Source organism: Sinohyriopsis cumingii, chromosome 3 (genome assembly GCF_028554795.1).
Source record: "Sinohyriopsis cumingii isolate HCF-2022 chromosome 3, ASM2855479v2, whole genome shotgun sequence".
Lineage (NCBI taxonomy): Eukaryota > Metazoa > Mollusca > Bivalvia > Unionida > Unionidae > Sinohyriopsis > Sinohyriopsis cumingii.
Genome location: NC_142963.1, coordinates 153,198,724 through 153,212,701, shown reverse-complemented (window position 1 = coordinate 153,212,701; position 13,978 = coordinate 153,198,724). Strand labels below are relative to the sequence as shown.

General features: G+C 36.8%; 1 protein-coding gene across 1 annotated transcript in view; it reads right to left on the bottom strand.

The window, feature by feature from the left end:
* LOC149804169 (DNA/RNA-binding protein KIN17-like) overlaps nt 1-13,978 on the bottom strand; it is a 56,295-nt gene that overhangs the window by 32,153 nt on the left and 10,164 nt on the right. The window contains exon 3 of the mRNA XM_089954147.1: nt 7,368-7,462. Within this exon, the coding sequence (XP_089810273.1) occupies nt 7,368-7,462 (95 nt within the window). The remainder of the gene's footprint in view (nt 1-7,367; nt 7,463-13,978) is intronic.

Below are 13,978 nucleotides of genomic sequence, written 5' to 3'. Positions count from 1 at the left end.
AATGTTTTGCACACCAGTAGAGCACAAAGTACTGGGTTACTGAGCCTGGATCTGAATTCACTTTTATTTTTGTTAACAATACTGAACAATCTCTCACAGTCAGCATTAGAATGGTAAAGAACCAATATTCCTTTCATAACCTGACAAAGAAGAGGAAATTTATATCTTCCAGTGATTGTGTCTTTTAGCTGGGAAATAAGGTGCCACTGCACATCTGCATTAAGTATATTGTCAGGTAGAATCCCAACTTGATACTTCAGCAATTCTCCTTCCAGATGATCCAAGGTAGGCAAGGATGGTAATAGGAAGGGATATCTCTTGACAAAGAATCTAACACTTTTGAAGCTTTTTGACTGTCTCTCACTGACATCAGCAATTGAAGCATTTAAAAGCACTTCATCTCCATAGGGGAATTTCTGGAGCATGTAATCTCAGGCTGTAGCATAATAATCTCTAACATTATCATAAAACACCTTCACAGCTAGAGTAGAATTGTGTTCTATAAATTCTCTTGCTTCTACACCAATAGCAAGATCTTCATCATCTTTCTATGAAGAACTCGGTAAATAACACCTCTGCATTTATAACATTTATGTCCGCAATTTAGTTCTGCTGTAGATAAGAAGTTACCTTAGTATTGGAGTTCGTAAGAGGTGCTAATTCAATGTGTTTCTTTGTTTTCAAGTGTTTCTCCACATAAAATTTACAACCATGCCCAATATTAAAATTGTTTCCGCACAGACTGCAATTAACATGATGCTGCCCTAGAATACAGGGACTCGTATCATTGCTTAAAACTTACCTGTCATACAAGTACTATAAAGTACATGTATGACAGGTCAATTTTAAGCAATGATACAAGCACCTGTGCCCGAGAATGGAACGCTGTATTATGCCATTCATGTATTCATCTTTGAAGGATTCGTTTTGTTTTTTGTCGGTGTCTTTTTCTGATCCACCTGGGAAATTCCTTGAAAATATATGTGCTCTAACACAAACATCGACTAGAATACATCTGATGACTTTGAGTGCCAAATAGTAAAATTATTTCCACACAGCCTGCAATAGACATCACGTGATGCTGCCCTCATGTCCTCATCGTTAAAGGAATCTGTTATTTTATGTTTCGTTTAGTTTTGGCCTTTTTCTCATCCATCTGTGAAATTATTTGAAAGAAGATATTTCTGCTCTCATACACGCATCGACTAAAATAAATTACACTTTTTAGCGCCAAATACCTATAGCCTGGTTCTGTACTAAATATAAATTAGAAAAAAGAATCTGAGAGTAAAGATTAAAAATTAGAAAATCAGTCTGATCTCTCCTCACTAAGCCATACAGCTGCTATAAATAGAATATAAGGTCGAAAGTTTGAAAGTAGAACCAGCATGTTTCTGGGTAATAGGATAGTTGCTATAAATAGAACATAATACTGTTAGGAAAGTGCACGGACAAGCGTACTCTTATACTGCAGTTATGAAGAAGCCGTCTTTTCTAAAATACGGTCTGTGGGATTAATGGGATGTTAATAAAAACGAGAAAACAAACAAATGACTTTTTTTGGGAAGGTGAATATTCTGAAAAAGCTTAATCCATACACGTTTACGCGTAAGGCATAATTTAGTGAAAAAAGCGTAATGATTACGCCAAAAGCGTAATGGTTGGCATGTATGTCTAGCCCATCCAAGATCATCTCAGTAGAGGGACTCGCTCATTATCTAACCCATCCAAGATCATCTCAGTAGAGGGACTTGCTCATTATCCAACCCATCCAAGATCATCTCAGTAGAGGGACTTGCTCATTATCTAACCCATCCAAGATCCTTTCAGTAGAGGGACTTGCTCATTATCCAACCCATCCAAGATCATCTCAGTAGAGGGACTTGCTCATTATCTAACCATACATGCCAACCCCTGACGAGGAAAAAGTGTAATCCAAGTGGACAAAAAGAGGAATCCAAGCAGAAAAAGATGAATCCACAAATAACATGCTAAAACTTCAATAAACAATGATTTATTTGCCCCTCTCGTCTTTTAACATCCTTTACTGCTTCAAGTTTTCATATGTAGCACTTTTAGCTTTCAAAAGCAACCGATTTTCATGTTGCATTTTAAAACACTTTGTACCAGCTGAGACCATGAATGTTTTGCACACCAGTAGAGCACAAAGTACTGGGTTACTGAGCCTGGATCTGAATTCACTTTTATTTTTGTTAACAATACTGAACAATCTCTCACAGTCAGCATTAGAATGGTAAAGAACCAATATTCCTTTCATAACCTGACAAAGAAGAGGAAATTTATATCTTCCAGTGATTGTGTCTTTTAGCTGGGAAATAAGGTGCCACTGCACATCTGCATTAAGTATATTGTCAGGTAGAATCCCAACTTGATACTTCAGCAATTCTCCTTCCAGATGATCCAAGGTAGGCAAGGATGGTAATAGGAAGGGATATCTCTTGACAAAGAATCTAACACTTTTGAAGCTTTTTGACTGTCTCTCACTGACATCAGCAATTGAAGCATTTAAAAGCACTTCATCTCCATAGGGGAATTTCTGGAGCATGTAATCTCAGGCTGTAGCATAATAATCTCTAACATTATCATAAAACACCTTCACAGCTAGAGTAGAATTGTGTTCTATAAATTCTCTTGCTTCTACACCAATAGCAAGATCTTCATCATCTTTCTATGAAGAACTCGGTAAATAACACCTCTGCATTTATAACATTTATGTCCGCAATTTAGTTCTGCTGTAGATAAGAAGTTACCTTAGTATTGGAGTTCGTAAGAGGTGCTAATTCAATGTGTTTCTTTGTTTTCAAGTGTTTCTCCACATAAAATTTACAACCATGCCCAATATTAAAATTGTTTCCGCACAGACTGCAATTAACATGATGCTGCCCTAGAATACAGGGACTCGTATCATTGCTTAAAACTTACCTGTCATACAAGTACTATAAAGTACATGTATGACAGGTCAATTTTAAGCAATGATACAAGCACCTGTGCCCGAGAATGGAACGCTGTATTATGCCATTCATGTATTCATCTTTGAAGGATTCGTTTTGTTTTTTGTCGGTGTCTTTTTCTGATCCACCTGGGAAATTCCTTGAAAATATATGTGCTCTAACACAAACATCGACTAGAATACATCTGATGACTTTGAGTGCCAAATAGTAAAATTATTTCCACACAGCCTGCAATAGACATCACGTGATGCTGCCCTCATGTCCTCATCGTTAAAGGAATCTGTTATTTTATGTTTCGTTTAGTTTTGGCCTTTTTCTCATCCATCTGTGAAATTATTTGAAAGAAGATATTTCTGCTCTCATACACGCATCGACTAAAATAAATTACACTTTTTAGCGCCAAATACCTATAGCCTGGTTCTGTACTAAATATAAATTAGAAAAAAGAATCTGAGAGTAAAGATTAAAAATTAGAAAATCAGTCTGATCTCTCCTCACTAAGCCATACAGCTGCTATAAATAGAATATAAGGTCGAAAGTTTGAAAGTAGAACCAGCATGTTTCTGGGTAATAGGATAGTTGCTATAAATAGAACATAATACTGTTAGGAAAGTGCACGGACAAGCGTACTCTTATACTGCAGTTATGAAGAAGCCGTCTTTTCTAAAATACGGTCTGTGGGATTAATGGGATGTTAATAAAAACGAGAAAACAAACAAATGACTTTTTTTGGGAAGGTGAATATTCTGAAAAAGCTTAATCCATACACGTTTACGCGTAAGGCATAATTTAGTGAAAAAAGCGTAATGATTACGCCAAAAGCGTAATGGTTGGCATGTATGTCTAGCCCATCCAAGATCATCTCAGTAGAGGGACTCGCTCATTATCTAACCCATCCAAGATCATCTCAGTAGAGGGACTTGCTCATTATCCAACCCATCCAAGATCATCTTAGTAGAGGGACTTGCTCATTATCTAACCCATCCAAGATCCTTTCAGTAGAGGGACTTGCTCATTATCCAACCCATCCAAGATCATCTCAGTAGAGGGACTTGCTCATTATCTAACCATACATGCCAACCCCTGACGAGGAAAAAGTGTAATCCAAGTGGACAAAAAGAGGAATCCAAGCAGAAAAAGATGAATCCACAAATAACATGCTAAAACTTCAATAAACAATGATTTATTTGCCCCTCTCGTCTTTTAACATCCTTTACTGCTTCAAGTTTTCATATGTAGCACTTTTAGCTTTCAAAAGCAACCGATTTTCATGTTGCATTTTAAAACACTTTGTACCAGCTGAGACCATGAATGTTTTGCACACCAGTAGAGCACAAAGTACTGGGTTACTGAGCCTGGATCTGAATTCACTTTTATTTTTGTTAACAATACTGAACAATCTCTCACAGTCAGCATTAGAATGGTAAAGAACCAATATTCCTTTCATAACCTGACAAAGAAGAGGAAATTTATATCTTCCAGTGATTGTGTCTTTTAGCTGGGAAATAAGGTGCCACTGCACATCTGCATTAAGTATATTGTCAGGTAGAATCCCAACTTTATACTGCAGGAATTCTCCTTCCAGATGATCCAAGGTAGGCAAGGATGGTAATAGGAAGGGATATCTCTTGACAAAGAATCTAACACTTTTGAAGCTTTTTGACTGTCTCTCACTGACATCAGCAACTGAAGCATTTAAAAGCACTTCATCTCCATAGGGGAATTTCTGGAGCATGTAATCACAGGCTGTAGCATAATAATCTCTAACATTATCATAAAACACCTTCACAGCTAGAGTAGAATTGTGTTCTATGAATTCTCTTGCTTCTGCACCAATAGCAAGATCTTCATCATCTTTCTATGAAGAACTCGGTAAATAACACCTCTGCATTTATAACATTTATGTCCGCAATTTAGTTCTGCTGTAGATAAGAAGTTACCTTAGTATTGGAGTTCGTAAGAGGTGCTAATTCAATGTGTTTCTTTGTTTTCAAGTGTTTCTCCACATAAAATTTACAACCATGCCCAATATTAAAATTGTTTCCGCACAGACTACAATGAACATGATGCTGCCCTAGAATACAGGGACTCGTATCATTGCTTAAAACTTACCTGTCATACAAGTACTATATAGTACATGTATGACAGGTCAATTTTAAGCAATGATACGAGCTCCTGTGCCCGAGAATGGAACGCTGTATTATGCCATTCATGTATTCATCTTTGAAGGATTCGTTTTGTTTTTTTTCGGTGTCTTTTTCTGATCCACCTGTGAACTTCCTTGAAAATATATATGTGCTCTAACACAAACATCGACTAGAATACATCTGATGACTTTGAGCACCAAATAGTAAAATTATTTCCACACAGCCTGCAATAGACATCACGTGATGCTGCCCTCATGTCCTCATTGTTAAAGGAATCTGTTATTTTATGTTTCGTTTAGTTTTGGCCTTTTTCTAACCCATCTGTGAAATTATTTGAAGGAGATATTTCTGCTCTCATACACGCATCGACTAAATTAAATTACACTTTTTAGCACCAAATACCTTTAGACTGGTTCTGTACTAAATATAAATTAGAAAAAAGAATCTGAGAGTAAAGATTAAAAATTTGAAAATCAGTCTGTTCTCTCCTCACTAAGCCATACAGCTGCTATAAATAGAATACAAGGTTGAAAGTTTGAAAGTAGAACCAGCATGTTTCTGGGTAATAGGATAGTTGCTATAAATAGAACATAATACTGTTAGGAAAGTGCATGGACAAGCGTACTCTTATACTGTAGTTATGAAGAAGCCGTCTTTTCTAAAATACGGTCTGTGGGATTAATGGATGTTAATAAAAACGAGAAAACAAACAACTGACTTTTTTTGGGAAGGTGGATATTCTGAAAAAGCTTAATCCATACACGTTATGCGTAAGGCATAATTTAGTGAAAAAGCATAATGATTACGCCAAAAGCATAATGGTTGGCATGTATGTCTAGCCCATCCAAGATCATCTCAGTAGAAGGACTCACTCATTATCTAACCCATCCAAGATCATCTCAGTAGAGGGACTCGCTCATTATCTAACCCATCCAAGATCATCTCAGTAGAGGGACTCACTCATTATCCAACCCATCCAAGATCATCTCAGTTGAGGGACTCGCTCATTATCCAACCCATCCAAGATCATCTCAGTAGAGGGACTTGCTCATTAACTGACACATCCAAGATCATCACAGTAGAGGGACTCGCTCATTATCCAATCCATCCAAGATCATCTCAGTAGAGGGACTTGCTCATTATCTAACCCATCCAAGATCCTAATGATATCAGCACACATACCAAGTCTGATCAAAATTAGACCTGAAATGAAGTTCCCTGTGTGATAATAAGATCAGCCAATCAGACGCAAGTTCATTTCATTATGCGAGATTTTGAATTTGCAAGCCCATACTCCAAGTTTCATTGAAATTATATCAGAAATGTGGTCTCCAGAGTGTAATAAGCATTCATTGATTACCGCACAATGTGTAATAAGCATTCATTGATTACCACACAATGTGTAATAAGCATTCGTTGATTACCACACAATGTGTAATAAGCATTCATTGATTACCACACAATGTGTAATAAGCATTCATTGATTACCACACCATGTGTAATAAGCATTCGTTGATTACCATACAATGAGTAATAAGCATTCATTGATTACCACACAATGTGCAATAAGCATTCGTTGATTACCACACAATGTGTAATAAGCATTCATTGATTACCACACAATGTGTAATAAGCATTCGTTGATTACCATGCAATGTGTAATAAGCATTCGTTGATTACCATACAATGCATGCTTGATGACATGAGGCAGAGACATAATTTCAACTGACCTCTTCACCAGCTGAGCCGAAAACCTTTAAAATCATACAGCATCATCACTTGTGAGTGTGATATGTTTTCACAAAGAAAAAAAACCACAGCTTCTCAGTTGTTCTTCTTGTTCCAGGGTTTAACGCCATTTTTCAGCACAAGATAGGCTATACATGGCGGCCAGTATAACTGGTGGAGGAAGAACCCTGGAAAACCCAGGGAAGAACCACTGACCCACGAGAAGCTACTGGCAGGCTTTCCCACATACCCATGCTAGCCGAGCCTTGGACTCAAACCCACACAGACATAGGTGAGATGGCAGTGATCCGGAACGGTGAGCGCTTTAGACCACTCTGCCATTTGGGGCCCCCACAGCTTCTCAGAACAAATCTAATAAATTAGACACAAAATGAACGAGTTTCAAACACTGTAACACAAAATGAATGAGTTTCAAACACTGTAACACAAAACAAATGAGTTTCAAACACAAAATCTTAAAGCTGATGTTACTGCCGCAAGACAAAAATGGCTGACTCACTTGGAAAATGTATCAATGTATTGGTCTGGGTTCTCTGCAAACAGCAATAGCTGTCTCTGATGTGACTCCGAGGTAATGTGACACTTAAAACCATTCTGAAAAGTGAAAGTTAATGTCAAGTTATTTGCCTGGATAAATTAGTTAAAAATAGCAGTACTATAGTCATAAATCTAATCTGATAACAAGTCAATTCATTATTGACATATGAAAATAAATTATACATGCCAATATTGGAAATAACCTAATATACTGCAAATTCATCATTTTTCTGGGTTATCGATTTTTGTGGGGTAGAGATGCTAAATACTGCCAATTCACTATTTTGTGTGGGCAACCAACTTTTGTGGGGTAATGAAAATTGTAATGGTTGCTACAATATATGAATTCAAAACAAAAAATAAATTAGGGCATTAGACATTCACATACTGTGGACATGCACCTCAAGTTTGCTAGGTATGAGAGAGAGAGAGAGAGAAAGAGAGAGAGAGAGAGAGGGGTCATTTTCAGTTCATTAATACTTTATGTTCTGCAATTTTTATATTCTGAAATCTTACCCCAGTACATATATCAGCACCTTTATTTTTGGGGGCATTTATTGGTGCTGCATGTTTCTATTATAAAAATCAATGCAGGTCCATTCGTATGCTGATCTATTATTTCACACAATACATTGTTCAAATTTGTCACTTCTGTCAAGGTCAGTCTTGCATTTTCTCATCCAGACATGATAATGTGAATATTTACTAACTGAATAAGTTTTGACAAATATGGAATCAATATTTTAACTTAGCAGTTAAGTTTTTTTAAATTCTAATATTTGTATGTATATGCAGCCTGCATATCCTAATCACTGGCAGTGCATGGGCATACTCCAAATTGTGCTGACAACTCAAAAAGTAGGCTAGTCAAAGCTTTCATTATTGCTGATATAGTTTAAGAGATGAGTCTGTTAGTGTATATAGGTATAAAAATACAAATCTCATTATATTATAACACATTTCTGATCTTGGTTGTATTTAGTTTTTCAGATCAAGGCCATTTACCTAAAATCTCTTTCCAAAATCCTTACAGCCCTATAGCATATGATTTTAATATGCAAATAAACATAAAAGAAAACAGAAAAAACTATTTATAAAAGAAATATAACACAATTTCAAGAAAACATCACATTTTTATTTTACCTTGTTTTTACTTTTGTTGTGATATTATATTGTCATATTTTGGGTCAATTCCAATCAGCTAAGGACAAATTCAATTTGCCCATGGGCAAGTGGATTTTTAAAAAATTTCTCGGGCCCTGATAATAATCTTCTTATGAGAATAACAGAACTCCTTCCTTATCAGTGAATTTGAGTACCCATGAAAATGTAACATTTTCCATAATCACAAATAGTTATACTGTCAGTGTCTGGGGCTGTTATTTTGCAAATTTCAAATGTCAAGCTATTTTAAAGCTATTACATTTCCTAGATCTGTTAATAATCGTATTTTTGGGGTTAAAATATGCCTATTTTGTAGCTCAATCCCAGAAGTGAATTCTGCAAAACTAATTAGAACACAGAAGTATGTTTATAATATTGTAACCTTTAAGTGTACCTTCCTTCTTGTCAATCTGTTGTCACATTTGGAAAGTAAATAACTCACTTGTCTTCATGGATATCCAATTCAGGGGATTTTGTCATTGTTACAAACCAAAACTTCATACAGTTAAAGATCCAATGAACAATGACTAATCTGTAAAGACAATACCCCCACCCCACTTTGTTGGTAATAAATTAAGTTTTCCACAACCATGATCACTGAAGCCCATATAAGTAAATTCACTGACTCTGTGTGTGGAAATTGTATGCTGCCTTATATTGAGACTACCATACAATGAGACTGCGATGTGATACAGTGAGACTGTCTGATACTGAGACTACCATACAATGAGACTGCCTTAGAGAGAGACTGCCATAAAATGAAACTGCTATATAGATTAAGACTGTTTTATAGTGAGACTGCTATATAGTAAGATGCCTTATAGTACAACTATCTTATAGTGAGACTGCCACACACTGAGACTACCATATGGTGACACTGCTATATAGTAAGATGCCGTATAGTACAACTATCATATAGTGAGACTGCAACACACTGAGACTACCATATGGTGAGACTGATATGTAGTAAGATGCCTTATAGTACAACTATCATATAGTGAGACTGCCACACAGTGAGACTACCATATGGTGAGACTGCTATATAGTAAGATGCCTTATAGTAAAACTATCTTATAGTGAGACTGCCACACACTGAGACTACCACATGGTGACACTGCTATATAGTAAGATGCCTTATAGTACAACTATCTTATAGTGAGACTGCCACACACTGAGACTACCATATGGTGAGACTGCTATATAGTAAGATGCCTTATAGTACAACTATCTTATAGTGAGACTGCCACACACTGAGACTACCATATGGTGAGACTGCTATATAGTAAGATGCCTTATAGTACAATTATCTTATAGTGAGACTGCCACACACTGAGACTACCATATGGTGAGACTGCTATGTAGTAAGATGCCTTATAGTACAACTATCTTATAGTGAGACTGCCACACACTGAGACTACCATATGGTGAGACTGCTATATAGTAAGATGCCTTATAGTACAATTATCTTATAGTGAGACTGCCACACACTGAGACTACCATATGGTGAGACTGCTATGTAGTAAGATGCCTTATAGTACAACTATCTTATAGTGAGACTGCCACACACTGAGACTACCATATGGTGAGACTGCTATATAGTAAGATGCCTTATAGTACAATTATCTTATAGTGAGACTGCCACACAGTGAGACTACCACATGGTGAGACTGCTATATAGTAAGATGCCTTATAGTACAATTATCTTATAGTGAGACTGCCACACACTGAGACTACCACATGGTGAGACTGCTATATAGTAAGATGCCTTATAGTACAACTATCTTATAGTGAGACTGCCACACACTGAGACTACCATATGGTGAGACTGCTATATAGTAAGATGCCTTATAGTACAATTATCTTATAGTGAGACTGCCACACACTGAGACTACCATATGGTGAGACTGCTATGTAGTAAGATGCCTTATAGTACAACTATCATATAGTGAGACTGCCACACAGTGAGACTACCACATGGTGAGACTGCTATGTAGTAAGATGCCTTATAGTAAGTCTGCCACACAATGAGACTACTGTAGGGTGAGATTGCCTTGGAGTGAGACTGCCATTTAGTGAGATGCCTTAGAGTAAGACTGTTATAAAGTGAGACTGCCTTAGAGTCAGATTGCTTTATAGTGAGATACCTTATAGTGAGACTGACATACACTGTGACGCTATATAGTGAAACTGCCATACATTGAGACAGCTATATCATAAGATGCCTTATAGCAGGGATGGTCCTGGCGTTTAAAAAGCTGTCGCAAAAAAAATCGCCAACCTCAATATTTTGTCGCCAATTTTCAAAAAGTGTCGCCAAAACAAGTAGTGTACATTTTTCCAAGTGTTAATTTAGTCTATTAATGTAACAGGCAATGAAAATTACAAAAGATGGGTTAGTTAATACTTTAAGCATTAACAAAATGTTACAAAGTGTTACATGAAGATCCATCGCGATTTTAGGGCTGCCCACTTGTTGAATGCAGTTTCAAAGTCTAATTTTTCACATCTGTACATGCTGATTCTCATTAAATTCTTGAGAGATGAGATGCAGAGCTTATTTCTGATGTCAGTTTTTATGAGGTTCATCATACGGGATCCACGTTCACAGTCTACAGTGCTGACAGGTGACACTAGTAGTCTCTCAGCAGCCCCCCCCACCCCCATGGCTAGCTTCACAAAGCTTGTAGCGAATTGCTTCCTAACTCCCAAGAATGATCACTGAATGCTGTATAAATTTTCTCGACAAGAAAAATAGGATCTCCATTCCCACGAATGAAACGTACACAAGTCAAAACCTGGCAATACTGGACCGTATATATAAGCATAAATTCACACCCAATTTAGGGATTCTTTCACTCCTGTATTTTGAGAAATAAATAATTATTATTAATTAAGCAAAACTGTTTTTTTTTGTTTTGTTTTTTTTGCTATTTCTTGTTGCGGAGTTTAAGTTTCTGCAGCCGTAACACGGGACTGATGGCAAAAGGAAAAGATCAATGAGTAAAATGCTGCACTGGCGACAGATGTAATTGTGATTGAGATTTTTTCCATTTGCTTTGTATTTATACACAGTAGTCGGTACTTCAAAGGTTATCAGTTTTCTATGAAGGTTCAGCAAAACTATTGTATTGGTATATGTATAAAAAAAAACAGAAGGATTAGCCATACAATTAATTGTATCTGTTCTATTCGCGTCTTCAGAAGTCGGTCAGTTGTAGGTATAGTGCGGTAGCATGATTGACTGTATCGCAGCATACAGTCCTCAGCCCAGATGTCAGCATAAGCAGATTATGATGTAACAATGCACTGTAAAGATGGGGTTGTCAATAAGAACAAAGGATCATTTGTGTAACAGATTGATTCCAATGCATTGCTTAGTCAAGTTTGTGGCTTCCTTTCGTTCTGCCTTTTAATTTATCCAGTCCAAATCCATGATTGTATGTACAAATTAAATAACCAAAAAGTATGTCGCCAAAAAAATCGCCAGATGGGATATTTTTGTCGCCAATAAGGAAAAAAAATCGCAATTTGCGACATTGGCGAAGCCCAGGACGATCCCTGCTTATAGTGAGACTGCCATACACTGAGATGCTTTATGGTGAGAATGTCATAGGTGGCGCTCTACAGTTTCATATTTTGCATAGGTTAGGATTTTCAAGAAAAAGAATTTCCCCGGCTTTCCTCACTGGTTATACTGGCTATTTAAAAAAGACCTTGTATATCTTGGGTATAATTCAAAGAACCTTTAATTCCCTTTATTTTGTTGTCTGATTGATGGGTGTAATATGGGTTATGGAGTACACAGCTTGGCCTTACTTCAGATGTGCACCTTTCAAAAAAGTGCTAGCTCTACTTGATCATTTTCACTTCCTGAACTTCAGAGGTAAATTTTGTATAAAAAAGAGCCAATAACTTTTTTTTACATTTTATATATTTGGTAATTTATTCATTGTACTTTCAGAAGCGGGTATTGTCTAGTCTGGCAAAATTCATTTTCCCGATTTTAACAGCTGCTATGTATAGTGTACTTTAGACTAATTCAGGCTGATTTTTTAACACAAGGGAGCAGTCATTTTAGTTAGCAGTGTGCTTAAATCATGTAAAATTTCCAAAAGTACAATATCCAAAGAAATATCATCCACATTACATTAATGTAGCATAGAGGTATGCCAACATTCTCTCGATTGTGCATGTTTTAAATGCAAACTACTTCACCTTACATACGTCACTCTCTCAAAAGTTCACATTAACTGGTGAGCGCCCCCATAGTGAGACTGCCATACATTGAGACAGCTATATAGCGACATGCCTAATAGAGTGACTCCTACATAGCGAGACTGCCATACATTGAGACAGCTATATAGCGACATGCCTAATAGAGTGACTCCTACATAGCGAGACTGCCATACATTGAGACAGCTATATAGCGACATGCCTAATAGAGTGACTCCTACATAGCGAGACTGCCATACATTGAGACAGCTATATAGTGAGATGCCTTATAGAGTGACTCCTACATAGTTAGACTGTCATACATTGAGACAGCTATATAGTGACATGCCTAATAGAGTGACTCCTACATAGCGAGACTGCCATACATTGAGCAGGGATGGTCCTGGCTTTTAAAAAGCTGTTGCCAAAAAAATCGCCAACCTCAATATTTTGTCGCAAATTTTCAAAAAGTGTCGCCAAAAAAAGTAGTGTACATTTTTCCAAGTGTTAATTTAGTCTATCAATGTAACAGGCAATGAAAGTTACAAAAGATGGATTAGTTAATACTTTAATTACAACAAGCATTAACAAAATGTTACAAAGTGTTACATGAAGATCCGTCGCGATTTTAGGGCTGCCCACTTGTTGAATGCAGTTTCAAAGTCTAATTTTTCACATCTGTACATGCTGATTCTCATTAAATTCTCGAGAGATGAGATGCAGAGCTTATTTCTGATGTCAGTTTTTATGAGGTTCATCTTACTGAATCCACGTTCACAGTCCTCAGTGCTGACAGGTGACACCTGTAGTCTCTCAACAGCCCCCCCCCCCTTTATGGCTAGCTTCACAAAGCTTGTAGCGAATTGCTTCCTAAATCCCAAGAATGATCACTGAATGCTGTATAAATTTTCTCGACAAGAAAAATAGGATCTCCATTCCCACGAATGAAACTTACACGAGTCAACACCTGGCAATATTGGACCGTATATATAAGCGTAAATTCACGCCCAATTTAGGGATTCTTTCACTCCTGTGTTTTGAGAAATAAATAATTATTATTAATTATGCAAAACTGTTTTTTTTTTTTTTTTTGCTATTTCTTGTTGCGGAGTTTAAGTCTTTGCAGCCGTAACACGGGACTGATGGCAAAAGGAAAAGATCAATGAGTAAAATGCTGCACTGGCGACAGATGTAATT